The sequence below is a fragment of the Scyliorhinus canicula genome, chromosome 12, assembly GCF_902713615.1.
Source record: "Scyliorhinus canicula chromosome 12, sScyCan1.1, whole genome shotgun sequence".
NCBI lineage: Eukaryota > Metazoa > Chordata > Chondrichthyes > Carcharhiniformes > Scyliorhinidae > Scyliorhinus > Scyliorhinus canicula.
In genome coordinates, this window is record NC_052157.1 from 27,463,049 (window position 1) to 27,480,158 (window position 17,110).

At 47.5% G+C, this 17,110-nt stretch overlaps 1 protein-coding gene across 1 annotated transcript in view; it reads left to right on the forward strand.

Moving 5' to 3' along the window:
* Positions 1 to 247: 247 nt before the first annotated feature.
* The window catches only part of secisbp2l (SECIS binding protein 2-like), a 143,843-nt gene continuing 126,980 nt past the window's right edge, over positions 248 to 17,110 (forward strand). The window contains exons 1-3 of the mRNA XM_038814227.1: positions 248 to 529; positions 3,290 to 3,432; positions 8,510 to 8,621. Coding sequence (XP_038670155.1) covers positions 248 to 529; positions 3,290 to 3,432; positions 8,510 to 8,621 — 537 coding nt within the window. The remainder of the gene's footprint in view (positions 530 to 3,289; positions 3,433 to 8,509; positions 8,622 to 17,110) is intronic.

Sequence of the window (17,110 nt, forward strand, 5' to 3'; positions counted from 1 at the left end):
CGGCAGGGTAATGCAAAATGTAATGGCTATCTTTGGGATAAAACAGAATTTCCACATAGCATACCACCCCAAGTCCAGTGGCACCATTGAGAGAATGAACCGCACTTTAAAATCGATTATCAGAAAAACAGTGCAGCAAAACAACACCACTTGGGACACAGTACTTCCCTTCGCCCTCATGTTAATTAGGAACACAATTTCCAGCTCAACAGGCTTCACCCCTCACACACTTAGGACTGGCAGGTCCATGAAAGGAATTGAATATTTGGTAGGACTTGATTTGGCCAGCCCTGCAACAACCGCCCTCACCCACGAAAAAGCAGTCCAACAGATCACAGAGAAGATTAAAGCAGCACAACTGGCTGCTGCTGTCCAACTCGGCGCTAGGAAAAGGCAGAGTAAGGTCTACTTTGACAAAAAGGTCCACTCCATAGAATACACAGTCGGCCAGCAAGTTATGATCTCGCTGTACAACCCAAGCTCATTCCTATCCCTTAAATTTGCCGACCCCTGCGCCATTTCAGACAAAGTAAGCCCCCCCGTTTACAAGATAGCGTACCCTAATGGCAAGACTGGTTGGTTCCACATCAATCAACTCAAAACATACGGAGCCCAATGTACTCACGCTCACCACGTCACCTTGGCAATGGGAGAGGACGATGCCCCGCTGACTGTCCAACCACTCCCTCCTCATGACGACACCCTTCCGTTAGCCCTGCCTACACAGGCTGCCTTCACACTTGAACTCGACTCAGACGATGACCTCCTTGATCTTGACAGTAACCCTAGCGACTTGCTCGATCTCTCTGAGGACAGCGACCCTTGCAACATTCTTGACCCCCTACAGGACACTGATCCATCCGACCCACTTTTTATTTTTTTTTATTTTTTATAAATTTAGATTACCCAATTATTTTTTCCAATTAAGGGGCAATTTAGTGTGGCCAATCCACCTACTCTGCACATTTGTGGGTTGTGGGGGCGAAACCCACGCAGACACGGGGAGAATGTGCAAACTCCACACGGACAGTGACCCAGAGCCGGGATCGAACCTGGGACCTCAGCGCCGTGAAGCGGTTGTGCTAACCACTAGGCCACCGTGCTGCCTCTCATCCGACCCACTTGAGATAAATGATTGGCTTGACCCTCCCCAAAGCAATGACTTGCTTCACCAGGCACCATGACTGCCTGGCGCCCACCATCGATTTATGCGCACTCCCCTAGCAGAATCGCTGCCACCTCCTTGACCCCAGACCATGACTACCCTCCGCTACGCCAAAACCCAAACCCCCCCCCCACTCTGGTACCATGACCCTGCTCACAGATTGATACGAACTGCCGGATCAGACAATTCACAGGCCCACGCGGCACACAGCACGAGTAACGTTATGAACCTGCAGACCTGGTGGCCAGGAAAGCTGGATAATTCAGGGAATGAGCCTCTTCTGGTGAATTTAACAGAACAGCTGAGGCATGCACTGTTCTAAGCAGATATCTGAGATATACAGATGATGATAAGCGGACACCTACTAAGAATTAAGGTGTCCAATTTCTTTTTTTTTTAATTTAGAGTATCCAATTCATTTTTTCCAATTAAGGGGCAATTTAGCGTGGCCAATCCACCTACTCTGCACATCTTTGGGTTGTGGGGGCGAAACCCATGCAAACACTGGGAGAATGCGCAAACACCACACGGACAGTGACCCAGAGCCGAGATCGAACCTGGGACCTCGGCTCCATGAATGTGTCCAATTTCTGATGGAGCCTGCCCTCCTATTTCTTCTTCCTCAACTTTTCTGTTTCAATAAGAAATCTTACAACACCAGGTTAAAGTCCAACAGGTTTGTTTCAAATCACCTTCCAGAAGTAGCAGTAGCTCCGAAAGCTAGTGATTTGAAACAAACCTGTTGGACTTTAACTTGGTGTTGTAAGACTTCTTACTGTGCTCATTGATGTACCATCAATTGAACGCGAGACGAGTTGCTGTACAAAAGTATGGCTTTAATCAGCTAGATGTTAGCCCTGCGGTCGATTACAGTATAAGGACTACCGCCGGGAGTACTGGGTATTCATACCCCGCCCCAACTCAGCCTCTCGACCAATCGGGGAGCCGTCTCATGACTGGTCTCAACCGGTCGAGAGGCACACGACCGACCAGGGCCAATGGTAAGCCGGTGTTCTGCACCAATGGCAGGCAGCTATGCTAATCATACCACCACATTCACTGTCTGCAGCCTCACCCCAGTCCACGTCGGCATCTCCACATCGTTTCTTTTTCAACCCATGATTTTAACTCATGTCAGCACGAGACAACGCATCAAATTTTTACAATTTTACAGCCTCTTCATTCTGTGAGCAGAGCAGATGATTCAGTAGGCCACAAACATTTTGCCCACTTTCCGCATCGTAGAAATACAATGAGGAATTCCAACCCGCACTATAGTACACCGCCGAATTAACATTCTGCATGGAATCCCACCCACATGAATACAAAGTCATCCTGTTCTTCACTCTGGTAGGGAGACACAGCACTAAAACCCGCCCTGCCTGAGGACTCCAAACTGGTCTGGTAATGCTCGGGTAGTGGAGAAATGGCATTTCCCCCACCCTACCCGGGGATCCCACACATTCGTCACCTGTAGAGGCCCATATGCACCTCATGTCACCTTCAAGCTATCTGGAATGGTTTTCTGCACACGACATTGACCTGGGCAGGTTTAATCTTCTCTTCAACTCTGACTCTATACTCTCTGGCTGGTTGTGAGATTATGAATGCATTTCCGCAACACTTAACACTCTGAACCCTTATCTCTTCACTCTTTCTTTCTAGACCCATTTGGGTCGTTCCCACATGCTATTTACACTTAATATCGCTGTTGCTATGGCAACGCGGGCTGTCCTGAACTTAGCCCTTACAAGGTTGGAACTTTCATGCCACACTAAATTCCTCTGTGTTCCTGGGACAAAACTTTATAAAACTGGCCGCCCTGAAATTCGGCTGGTTAAGCTAAGCCTCAACCACCCGTGGTTGTGAATAAGATGGAGACTGGTCGAAGAAAGTGTCCGACCACTCCATGCCTCGGCCAGACAGGCTGTGAGAAACACACATACTTGATTTCCAGCACTTTTCCTTGCATTTCTTGTCTCTCTCCTGAACTTATTTAAAACAAAAAAATGGGGGAGTCACACATGGTGACAATTATAACGGTTAATTGGAATAAGGGGGAGCGAGAAATAAATACAGATATTAAACAAAGGTAATAACATGATACTATGCTTGATTCCCTAGGAATACACGGAAGACAGACAAAACTACAGGATGAATCCAGGAACACTTCTCCTCGTCCACATCATGATTGGAGCCACTGGGCTCAACTTACAGGATAATTTAAATGTACAGGATAATGTAAAACCATTACCTTTATACTCAGGGTACTTATGGTTTGCACCACCTAGTGCAGGGGAATGTGAGGACGGTACTTTATGGATAAGCCCCAATATAAGCATCCTATTTGGGTGTAACAATCAAAGGGCAATATACAAAAGGCCCAATGGGACCACATCTGAATGCTACATCAGCACAACCGGAAAAGGGGATCGGTGGGAACTTACTAATGAAGGGTGTCCCGAAATTGGATATTTGAGGAAAGGCCCAGGAAAAGGATTGGGAATTGGACAAAATTACCCCAGGACTTCACGAAGGGTAAATTGGTCCTGTACAAAATCAAATAGGACATAAGCCAGCCCCAAACACCACCACCCGACGAACCAACACCAGTCAGGATACCACCCAACAACTGTTAGAAATCGACACCAAAACCCCCGCCTGGTGGGAAGACATGGCAAATTGGAACCACCTCTCCTACATACTCGAGACCCTCCTCCTAATTGCAGTAATATACATTGTCATCCTCACATTCCAGCTCTGCAAATGGAAGGCAAAAGCCTCCCACCCACAGATATACACAGTCCGAGACCCTCTTTGTGGAATTTAATAAGAAGGTACCCTGAGAATGTATACCTCATGAATGAATGTAAACAGCCGCTGCTGAAATGAGCCATTTGTGCCTTGTATTAATGTTAAGATAAGTCGAGTGAAATGTGATGCTGCTGGTTTAAAATTTTGTGTTGTAAATAAGTTCTTTAATGTATGAGCAAGCAGCATGAGAGTAGATTAGTTTAGAAATGAACTGTCTTCAAAATGAATGTTATTTAGATGTGAAACAAATTGATTTTATAAACTATGTATGCAATAATGACTTGGGTAAAATTGTGCAAAACATTTAGGATAGAGTAGAGTAGGACCTGAATTGACCGACAAGTGACTGGGGAAAACAGGGCAGGTATTGGCTCGAGTCTGTGATCCACCACGCTTCGTGTTCAGGATCAAGAGGATGGATATGTGGCCATCTAAAATGGCCGCCCGCAAAGGATACTGGGAATTGTGGTCAGGTTAGGACACAGACGTAACACAGCCCCTGTATATTGTGCAGAAGAAACCAGACCTACACAGAAACTTGCACCTGCTAAAGGCCACTCACTGATTTCCCCAGGACACTGGGACACAGACTGAAACATAGAAGCAGTAACAGACTATTTAGGGGTGCCTATTTACCTTATTTGGGAGTCCCTACATGTCTTGGACAATAACAACTAGGACCCGTCCAGCTATCAACGTACCCACCCTTAATTGACCAGAATCAATTAGGGTGATCAAAATCCTATTGATCCATTGGATCCCGAGTTGGGACAGCCCAAAAAGATCGGAGGATCAGAAGAACTGCGCGACCAATATTCTGCTTCTTTTGGGAACTGGCCTCTTCCCCACCAACTGCAGCACATTGACCAGCCAAGTTCACGGACCCGCGATCGCTATCTGAAGAACGGGCCACAGCCTAGATGTACCTGACGACTTCCAACTGCCACACGTGGGGATTCAAACAAAGGTCTTGTCTAACTGCACAGAATAGGTCACTTGAAAGTTAAGTAAAGGTCATTTAAGCTGTTAGGTGTAGTTTAATGTATAGCCGCGTGTAAATTATTACGCATAGAACCAAGCCTATGTTTAATAATAAACAATAATTGAACTAATGTACTGATTGTGTGGTCATTTGTCCAATACACGGACCGAACTCGCGTCTTGTGGTTAATAGGGGCTGTTCATAGGGGCTGGTTTAGCACAGTGGGATAAACAGTTGGCTTGTAGTGTAGAAAAATGCCAGCAGCACGGGTTCAATTCCCGTACCAGCCTCCCTGAATAGGCGCCAGAATGTGGCGACTAGGGGGTTTTCACAGTAACTTCATTGAACCCTACTCGTGACAATAAGCGATTATTAAATAGTGAATAATAAAAGTGATAGGTGGAGAAACCAAGGACAAAATTCAAACAGGGCAGTAGATAAAAATATTGGGAGCAAGACAAACATTGTGAAAAAGACAAACTTAAAGGCTCTGTGCCTTAATGCACGGAGCATTTGCAATAAACTGGATGAACTAATCGCGCAGATAGATATAAATGGGTATGATATTATTGGGATTACGGATACATGGCTGCAGAGTGAACAGGGATGGGAACTGAATGTCCCAGGATTTTCAGTATTTAGGAAGGACAGGCATAAAAAAAAAGGTGGTGGCGTGGCACTGCTGGTTAAAGAGGAAATTAACACAATAGTGAGAAAGGATATTAGCTACAACAATGTGGAATCTGTATGGATAGAGTTGAGAAATACCAAGGGACAAAAAACATTAGTGGGTGTCATATATAGACCCCCAAACTGCAGTGGTGAGGTTGGGATGGCATTAAATAAGAAATTAGAAATGCATGTAATAAGGGAATATCGGTGATCATGGGTGATTTTACTCTTCACATAGATTGGGCAAATCAATTTAGCCACAATGCCGTAGAGGAGGAATTCTTGGAGTGTATACAGGATGGTTTTTTGACTAATACGTGGAGGAACCAACTAGAGAGCAGGCCATCTTAGACTGAGTACTGTGCAATGAGAAGGGAATCATTCCCAATCTGGCTGTACGAGACCCCTTGTGGATGAGCGACCATAACATGATAGAATTTTTTATCAAGATGAAGAGAGAAGTAGTTGATTCGGAGACAAGGGTGCTGAATCTTAATAAAGGGAACTATGAGGATATGAGGCATGAGTTGGCCTTGATAGATTGGGAAGAGTTACTTAAAGGGATGACAGTGGATAGGCAATGGCAAACATTCAAGGAACGCATGGAGGAACTACAGCAACTGTTCATTCCTGTCTGGCACAAAAGCAAAGGGGGTAAGAGGGACAATCCATGGCTTACAAAGGAAATTAGAAATAGTATCCGATACAAGGAAGAAGCATACAGTTTGACCAAGAAAAATAATAGGTCTGACAATTGGGAGCAGTTTCGAATTTAGCAAAGAAGGACAAAGGGATTGATTAAGAAGGGGAAAGTACAATAAGAAAGGAAGCTTGCAAGAAACATCAAGATTGACACTAAGAGTTTCTACACATATGTGAAGAGAAAGGGATTGGTAAAGAGAAATGTAGGCCCCCGACAGACAGAAACAGGGGAATGCATAATAAGGGACAAAGAAATGGCTGAGCAATTGAATACATACTTTGGTCTGTCTTCACAAATGAGGACACAAATCAAATCCCAGAAAGGTTGGAGAATGAAAGGTTTAGTGAGAGGGAAGAACTGAGGGAGATCAACATTAGTAAAGAAATGGTGCTGAGAAAACTGATGGGATTGAAGGCAGATAAATCCCCAGGGCCTGAGAATCTGCACCCCAGAGTGCTTTAGGAGGTGGCTCTGGAAATAGTGGATGCATTGGTGGGCATCTTCCGGGATTCTATAGACTCTGGAACTGTCCCTGCAGATTGGAGGGGAGCTCACGTCACTCCGATGTTCAAAAAGGGAGGTAGAGAGAAAGCAGGGAATTATAGATCAGTAAGCTTAACATCGGTAGTGGGGAAAATACTTGAATCCATTATCAAGGACTTTATAGCGGAACATTTTGAAAGCAGTGGCAGGATCAGTCAGAGTCAGCATGGATTTATGAAGGGAAAATCATGCTTGACAAATCTGTTGGAATTCTTTGAAGAGGTGACCAGTACAGTCGACAAGGGGGAACCAGTTGATGTGGTATATTTGGACTTTCAGTAGGCGTTTGACAAAGTTCCGGATAAGAGATTATTGTGCAAAATTAAAGCACGTGGGGTTGCAGGGAATGTATTGAGGTGGATAGAAAACTGGTTGACAGAGAGAAAACAAAGAGTAGGCATTAATGGGTCCTTTTCAAATTGGCAGGCAGTAACTAGTGGGGTGCCACAGGGATCGTGACCCCAGCTATTCACAATATATATAAAAGATTCGGATGAGGGAACAAAATGTAACATGTCAAAGTTTGCAGGTGATACCAAATTAGATGGGAGGGTGAATTGAGACGAGGATGCATGGATCCTACAGCAAGATCTGGACAGGTTGGGCGAATGGGCAAATCAATGGCAGATGCAGTATAATTTGGATAAGTGTGAGGTTATTCACTTTGGAAGCAAAAACAGGAAGGCAGCTTACTACCTGAATGGTTGTAAATTGGGAGAGGTGAGTGTGCAGCGGGACCTGAGTGTCCTTGTGCACCATTCGCTGAAGGTAAGCATGCTGGTGCAGGAGGCGGTAAAGAAGGATAATGGTATGTTGGCCTTCATTGCAAGAGGTTTCGAGTATAGAAGCAGGGATGTGTTGCTGCAATTGTACAGGGCCTTGGTGAGGCCACACTTGGAGTATTGTGTGCTGTTTTAGTCTCCTTCTCTGAGAAAGGATGTTCTTGCTCTCGAGGGAGTGCAGCGAAGGTTTACCAGACTAATTCCAGGGATGGCGGACTGTCATATGAGGAGAGTTTGACTTAGGTTGGGATTGTTCTTGCTGGAGTTCAGAAGAATGAGGGGGGATCTCATAGAGACTTATAAAATTCTAACAGGGCAAGACAGGGTAGATGCAGGGAAGTTGTTACCAATGATGAGTGTGTCTAGAACCAGGGGCCACAGTCTGAGGGTTCAGGGTAAACCATTTTGGACAGAGATAAGGAGACATTTCTTCACACAAAGAGTGGTGAGCCTGTGCAATTCATGACCACAGGAAGTAGTTGATGCTAAAACATTAAATATGTTCAAAAGGTGGCTGGATATAGCACTTGGGGAGAATGGGATCAAAGGCTTTGGGGAGAAAGCAGGATTAGGCTTTTGAGTTGGATGATCAGCCATGATCGTGATGAATGGCAGAGCAGGCTCGAAAGGCCAAAAGGTCTCCTCCTGCTCCTATCTTCTATGTATTAATAGAGATAAATGAGCAACAATTGATATGAGCAAGCACTGCTATATTGCTTCAAACTGCGCCCTCTCTTAACATGGCACTGGTCACCACGATATAAAGTAGTTCAAAGGACACCCTCACCCCACCCTTCTACCTCACTAGTGCTGTTTAACGTTATTAAGCAATCATTATCTACATACAGGTTAGTTGCTGGTTTATTTCTTCTGCTTTTAGTGCAATACTGTGAGATTTGGTTGCATTCTATAGTCCGTGAAAAGCTCAATAGTGTACAGAGTGTTGTGGCAGATGCTGAAGTACGTTTTTGTTAACCCAACGTCTTCTACAGAGGCCAATTACTTCCATACTTGCCAGCAATGAGCATGACAAGAGTTGTGCAAATTGCTAGTTATTGATTATTCAGGGTAAGGATCACTCACAATGTAACTGAGAAGTGAGTCACCATAGTCCCAGAGGCTGCTCTTCCCTTTGAGAGAGAGCTGACTGGTGGTGATTTAACCTGAGGGTCACTACACCTCAGGCAAGGGACAACATTGAGAAGGTGGGCCTTCATGGTAACCTCAGCTGGTACCAGAATTGAACCCACGCTGTTGGCCTCACTTTGGAACATGAACCAGCTGTCCAACCGACTGAGCTAACTAACCTCAGAGTATGTCACTGTACTATTAATCACATATGTACGTGTAAAGGGAATTCCTAGTTAAACATGTGACATTGATTATCCTATAAATACAAACAGCTGGAACACTTTGGTGTGAGAGCATATTATGGGTTAGTAGCTATGAGGAAGTGTTTTACAATAAACCAGCTTGAACCTAGAAGTCCAGACTGGATTGATTCTTCCACCGTAGCCCCTCCTGCTTGTAAGTAATAGAGAGATGAGCAGGAGGGCAGACGGCTCTTCAGCAGTAGGCCATATCCACAGCAAATATGTTGGAGAACAGATTGTTAGATTGTTGTGATGCTTGGCAGCTCCTTTGCCCACTGATATCCAGAGCCATAATGGCTGGAGTCTGATTTCACTCTGTAGCTCTCCGGACTAAGCTTATCCTACAATTGAAGCTGAGATATTGGTCAAAAGATGCTGGATCACAGTTGGTTCCACAGGTGGACCCCTGGAGGTAGCCACCCGATTCCATTATGGAAAGGATGGACTCCAAGATTTGCATAAAGCCCGTGTCAAGCTGTTGTGGGATAACGCTCCTTGACATTTGAGTGCCGGTTTTCCGGCAGGATTCCCACGCATTTAGATGTGTACATCCATTAACCTCCTTCTGTAGTCTGGCCTGTAAAAGTAATCAACTAGTCCTCTGTAGAAGAACTAGTTTGTGACCTCGCCCTCCTGTAACCTGGCATCTGCACTATCCTTTCCCCCATCCTGGTTCTTCCACATTTGTGCCCAATACTGACAGTACTGACAGACTCCTTCCCCATCTCCATCCTGCACACTGAATAATATGCTGTGTCATTAACTGAGGAAAAAGGGACAAGGACAGGGTTGTGGTGAGATAACAGGAGAAAATAAGAAGTCCAGGCTTAAAGTATCAGTCAGTAGATATTTTGGAATCAGTAAGCATTGGGATGAGAGAAGGCAGATTAGGCCCCTTATCCTAAGTGGCTGCAGCCCCACTGGTGGTCATAGTTTTATCAAAGGCCCTGCCCATAATGGCCAGCATCATCGCTTCTATGGAGATTACTACATGCTAGCATGCCTCCCCACCTCTAGTTAATTGCTGCTGCCCCCGGTTGTGCATTACCCTCTCCTGAAAGAGAGAGGGAAATGTGTCAATGGGTGTTGCATGATCCTTGTGGGTGAGCTGGCTGTTGTGGTTGAATATCTGCCGGTGTGACTATGCACACTGTAAGATGTTGATTTGAAGCTTGAGCAAGTGGTAAGTATATGAGTGTGAAGCATATGAATGTTAGGTATGAGAGCTGAGTGATAGAGATTGTTGGTTGGTGAGTGATGGGGTGTGGACAATTGAGTTGAGGTTAGTGATGCAGGTTGAAGATGCAACAACCACCCACCTGAAATCAGCTTTGCCAAAGAGTCACCGGACTCGAAACGTTAGCTCTTTTCTCTCCCTACAGATGCTGCCAGACTTGGTGAGATTTTCCAGCATTTTCCCTTTCACCTGAAATCTTACCTTTGGAGCATGTGTCAGGAGTGCCAATAACCTCCCCGCCCCCATTGTACCCCACCCTAGCCACCGCTGAGGCTACAGAATATTTAAACTCCATTCCATTTTTCCACCAAGACCTCCAGTGAAGCGTTCAAAAACCTTGGAAATGTCCTTTCCTATGGTCTGGTGTCATCAATTGTTGCACAGAACGTTGTTATCGGTGATCTTTGGACCTCCAGAAGCCAAACTGCTCCTTTCCTTTTAAAGGGAGCAGGTTTTCTAAGAGTAATGGAGATTTCTGCTAGGAAGTAATCATATTGCTCCTCCCCCGCCCCGCCCCGCATTGCGCTGATGCACCCGATCACTCACCAGATATGGATGCATACAGAAATCATTACAATGAGCCGGCAACACAATATTGGCTTGCTATCTGGATTCCATTGAACCAGCACAGGTTAAAAAAGCATTGCAATCCCTGCACATATTTTTGGGGACTATCCAACTTAGCACTAAGAATGTTTTCAGGGCCATAAATTCAACAAAGGGTTATGAAGATGATTGATAGAAAGTACACTCTGGTAAAATTCTTTATCCAATAGATAACAGAAATGATGGGTCGATCTTTATTATTCGTCGGCTTCCGGTGATGGCGGGCGGGAGGCAGCCGCACATTGGAGCGCTCCCGCTCGGGAATAGAATTTTCAGGGTTTTAATGCCTGGTCCCAGTGGTAAAGGATGTTGAAAAAGTTGTAGGAAGACACAGTGAGGAGAAATGTCCAAGTTTTTGAAAAAAACGGCAGTGAAAAAGGGGGCTAATGAAAGTCTGCCGGTGAGTGGAAAAGTCGATGCAGGAACTGTAAGGAAAGCGGAGGCTGGGGCGCAGGGGGAAGCCGCATTGCTCACGGCAGAAGGAATGACCAAGATGATGGCCGTGGAACTTGAAAAACAGTTCACAAAGCACATGGAAGCAATGAAGAAGGAGATGGGGGCAGTATTGAAAGTGCTGATGGAGGAGGCGATTGCCCTGGTGAGGGCGGCGGTAGCGAGCGCAGTGGCGGAGGTGCGGGAGCAGGGTGAGACTCTGAAGGAAGTGGAAGAGGCATTATCACAGCACAGTGATCAACTCACCTCGATTGGGAATGAGCTGTGGAGGGTGATAGAGACCAACAAGGGTCTGCGAACCAAAATGGAAGACCTGGAAAACAGATCCAGGCGGCAGAATCTGAAATTCATGGGTCTGCCCAAAGGGGTGGAAAGCCCGAGGCCAACAGAGTATTTTGCCACGATGTTGCGGAGCTATTGGGGGAGGGGGACGATCCCTCTCGATACGAATTGGATCGGGCTCATAGGTTGTGGAGGCCTATAACAAAAGCAAGTGAGCTGCCAAGAGTAGTGACTGTTTCCGTAGGTACAGCGTGAAGGAGAAGGTCCTGTTTTGGGCAAAGCAGAAGCAGGTGGTACAGTGGGCTGGAGCTGGTATACGCATGTACCAGGACTTTATGGTCGAGTTGGTGAGGAGGCGGGCGGCCTTCGGCTGGGTGAAGAAGGCATTGTACAACAGCAAGGTGCAGTGCGGCATAGTGTATCTAGCTAAGTTGAGGGTGACCTACAAATCCAAGGACTTTTATTTTGGGACGGCGGAAGCAGCTGAGGGGTTTGCGAAGGCAGAAGGACTGTTGCAGAATTGAGAAATGGGACAGGGAGCTGGTCTTGCACTGATGTAGCCTCATGTAACTTTATTTTTTCACTGCGTATTGGTATATGTACGAAATGAGTCAACGCTGTATATTTGGACAAGGGAAGAGTTGGGACTTTCATTTGCAGTTATGGTTCTTTGGGGCTTGGGTGTGTATACTGGGGTTGTGCGTTAAAGGGGATTTCTTTGTTTCCCTGGGACCGGGCGGGGGGAAGGAGACCCGGGCAGGGGCCTCCACGCTGGCAGGTTTAAGCCAGCCAGTGAACAGGAGTGAGGTGGGGGGAGGGGCTGTGGCCATCGGAGCCTGGTAGAACAGGTTTCGATGAGTATAGCTGGGGTGAAAAGTTGGGGGAGGAACCGATGCTGAGGGGAGGAGTTTACAAGGGGAATTGGAGGAGAGGAATCTGTGTGTGTGTGTGGCGGGGTTGGGGGGAGTCTACAATTCATGGGTGTTATTCACAGTACACGTTTGGGGATTGGATGGCTTTCAATATTAGGGGGGTGGTTGCGGGGGTGGACTATATATGTTTTTTTTTTAATTTACAGGACCCAATTCATTTTTTACAATTAAGGGGCCATTTAGAGTGGCCAATCCACCTAGCCTGCACATTTTTGGGTTGTGGGGGCAAAACCCATGCAAACACGGAGAGAATGTGCAAACTCCACACGGACAGTGACCCAGGGATCGAACCTGGGACCTCGGCGCTGTGGGGCCGCAGTGTTAACCCACTGCGCCGCTGTGCTGCCCGACTATATATATTAATGGTGACCATGGGCGATTCCTGATTGCTTTTTTCTTTTTTTTCCTTGGGAGGTTTCTTTTGATTTGATGCTTATATTGTCATGCTGGCCGTTGTTTGGGGGTTGGTGGGAGGATGGGATTGTTGTTGTTAATAAGGGGATTGACATTGTATTCGTTACCGTTTACTGTTTGTTGGTGGGGTGTAAATTTTGAAGAAAATGTGAAAATGGAGAATAAAAACATTTAAAAAAAAATGAAATATGTATATAAATAAGAAACTATACAACATGTAAATACCAGGTACACCATTCACTTATTCGTCTGGAGGTATTGTCAGAATGATAAACACATTTGTCATATTTTCATTTATATTTACATTAAATATTTACCTGAACTCATTCGCACAACTTATATCAATTGCAATTTTAAGTTGCTTTTGCATAATTATTATAACAGAAAGAATTCTTGTTTTACCATTTATTGTCACTTATTTACCAGGAAATTTGCTCAACAATATATTCAATAACAACAAAATGTTAATAAAAGCAAATTACTGCGGATGCTGGAATCTGAAACAAAAACAGAAAATACTGGACAATCTCAGCAGGTCTGACAAAATTTATCAGATCTCATTTGCTCTTTCCAGGTTTTATTAAAACTCAGGAATAGTTTGAGTGCATGTCTGCCTTTCATAATATTGTGAATGCCAAGAAGCCATGGGAACAATGTGAGAAAATTCTGAGGCTCACATTCTTCTCAAATTACGCTTCAATGTCAAGTTGAATTTATATTGTGCCATTGGGTGAGATGTGTTCACCCCCCTCTCCCCCTCTCTTGCTCCCTCCCCTCACCCCAGCGGCACGTTTGGAGGCGTGGGAATTGTGCCACCTTCCACTTTGCCAGATTAAGTCCAGGGCAGGAAGGCTTGTGGATCGCCTTCTTGCCTGGATGCTAATTGAGGTATTTAATTAATGTCCACTGAAGGGCTTCATCCCACCACTACTGGTATTCAACTAGGGGTGGCTGGTATTCAACTAGTGGTGGTGTGGTGAATGTATAATGCTTAAATTCACACTGTGTATCACGGTGTCTCTGTGGGCTCCATCTGTGAGCCGTTGCACGGCTCTGCCCACAGGGGGAGATGAGGAGCTTGTACAGGGCTCCACCCTTGGCTCCGCCCATGGTCCCTCCCACTACCAGAAGTATAAAGTGCTGCGGTCTTGTGATTCTGCCCTCAGTTCTTCTGGTCGCAGGCAGGCTCAGTTGTAAGTCGATTAAAGCCACAGTTTACTTCCTCTTGTGTCTTGAGTGAATTGATGGTCGCATCAATTTAATCGACTTAAAAAACCCACCATGGAATCAGCCCTCAAACCTGATCAACTGGAACTCGACCCTCATCCTCGCTATATTCGACCGCCTATACGTGCGGCCTGTAAATGAAGTTTACGCGCAGCATATTTTCACTACCCGCCACCAGCGCCCCGCAGAGTCGCTAGAGGACTACCTGCACGACCTAAAAGCTCTTGCACGGGAATGTAACTTTCAGGCTGTAACTGCCTCCCAGCATATGGAACTCGCTGTCCGTGATGTGTATGTTACAGGGGTCCGGTCCAACTACGTGCGCCAACGTTGCCTCGAAAAAGGGGCCCAGAACCTGGAGGATACTGTAATACTAGCGACCTTGCTGGAGGTCGCGTTTCAAAGTTTGAGCCTCGTTCCCCGCCGACCACGCGACCCCATCGTGGACCCCCGACCAGAGACTGCCCCAGGCCTGCGCCGCGCGGCCACCCGCCCACCATGGAGCGCCATCGTGCCATTTCTGCGGTCATCCTCAACACCCACGGCAGCACTGTCCAGCCCGCAACACGACCTGCAGCAGCTGCGGTCAAAAAGGACATTTTGCTAAGGTATGCCTGTCTAAATCTAAACCCTCTAACTCTCCGGCTATCCAGAGCAATCGCTCCTCCACCTCGCAGGCCCGCAGACCCCACAATGTTCCAGCGTGTCTGCCGACTCCGCCTCCGCATGACATGTGCGACTCATGGGGGCCGCCATCTTGGCAATCCTCCCCCACGCGGCCGGCCATGTGCGAGTCATGGGGGCCGCCATCTTGGGCGCCATCTTCCTCGCCGCCCGCCACGTGCGATCCACGGGGGCAGCCACCTGGGACTCCATCTTCCTCATCACCCGCCATGTGCGATCAACGGGGGCCACCATCTTGGCCGTCACCCGATGTTCATATCGATGACTACGACCTCCGCGGACAGTCATCACGGGGCCACTCCAGCACTGCTGATCAAACTACCGACCACCCGCAACTCAACTTAGTTACTTTGGACCAGCCGTGGCCAAAGCACCTCAGAAGCTCAATGATGTCCGTTCAGGTCAATGGATACAAGACACCGTGCCTCTTCGACTCCGGGAGCACCGAGAGCTTTGTTCATCCAGACCTGGTAAGACGCTGTTCGCTCCCTATCTTCCCAGCACGGCAAACTATCTCCCTCGCCTCGGGGTCGCACTCGGTCCAAATACAAGGGCGCACCGTTGCGACATTAATACAGGGCGCCAACTACTCCAACTTCCAGTTGTACGTACTCCCAGACCTCTGCGCCCCCCCTCCTACTCGGGCTCGATTTTCAATGCAATCTTGGAAGCCTCACACTCAGCTTCGGTGGACCCCTACCCCCTCTCACTATATGCAGCTTAGCGACTCTAAAAATCGATCCCCCTCCACTCTTCGCTAATCTCACCGCTAACTGCAAACCCATAGCCACTCGCAGCAGGCGGTATAGCCTGCAGGACAGGGTATTTATTAGAGCCGAAGTCTAGCGGCTCCTACGTGAGGGAGTCATAGAGGCCAGTAATAGCCCCTGGAGAGCTCAGGTGGTGGTCGTCAAGACCGAGGAAAATTCAGGATGGTGGTTGATTACAGCCAGACCATTAACCAGTTCACGCACCTCGATGCGTACCCCCTCCCCCGGATTACAGACATGGTCAACCAGATCGCCCAGTACCGCATCTTCTCCACGGTGGATCTGAAGTCTGCATACCACCAGCTCCCAATCTGCCCGGAGGACCGCCACTACACGGCGTTCGAGGCAGATGGCCGCCTCTTCCATTTCCTCCCGGTCCCCTTTGGCGTCATGAATGGGGTCTCGGTGTTCCAACAAGCAATGGACCGAATGGTGGACCAGTACGGGCTGCGGGCCACGTTTCCGTACTTGGATAACGTCACCATCTGCGGCCATGACCAGCAGGACCATGACGACAACCTCCACCGATTTCTCCAAACCGTCCAGAAACTCAACCTCACATACAACAAGGAGAAATGTGTTTTCCGCCAACCAGGCTAGCCATCCTCGGCTACGTCGTAGAAAACGGGGTTCTAGGGCCTGACCCAGACCGTATGCGCCCCCTCTTACAACTCCCTCTCCCTCACTGTTTCAGGGCCCTCAAGAGGAGCCTTGGATTCTTCTCCTATTACGCCCAGTGGGTCCCCCAGTATGCGGACAAAGCCCGCCCACTATTTAAGACCACATTCTTCCCACTGTCAGCCGAGGTCCGCCAGGCCTTCAACTGCATCAAGGAGGACATCGCCAAAGCCGCCATGCAGGCGGTGGATGAATCCGCCCCCTTTCAGGTGGAGAGCGACGCCTCAGAGGTTGCGCTCGCCGCCATTCTGAACCAGGCAGGGGGGCTAGTAGCTTTCTTCTCCCGAACCCTCTCTGCTTCAGAACTTCGACACTCCTCAGTCGAAAAAGAAGCTCAAGCCATTGTGGAAGCCGTACGGCACTGGAGGCGCTACCTCGCAGGTAGGAGGTTTACCCTCATCACCGACCAGAGATCGGTTGCCTTTATGTTCGACAACTCGCAACGGGGCAAAATAAAAAACGATAAAATCTTGAGGTGGAGGATCGAACTCTCCACCTATAATTATATCATATATCGGCCGGGGAAGCTCAAAGAGCCCCCAGATGCTCTTTCCCGCGGCACTTGCGCCAGCGCGCAAGACGACCGAATACAGGCTATCCACAATGACCTCTGCCACCCGGGGGTCACCCAGCTCACCCACTACATCAAAGCCCGCAATCTGCCTTTCTCCACCGAGGAGGTAAAAGCTATCACCAGGAATTGCCCGATCTGCGCGGTGTAAACCCCACTTCTATAGACCAGACAAGGCTCACCTTGTAAAGGCTTCCCGGCCCTTTGAACGACTGAGCATCG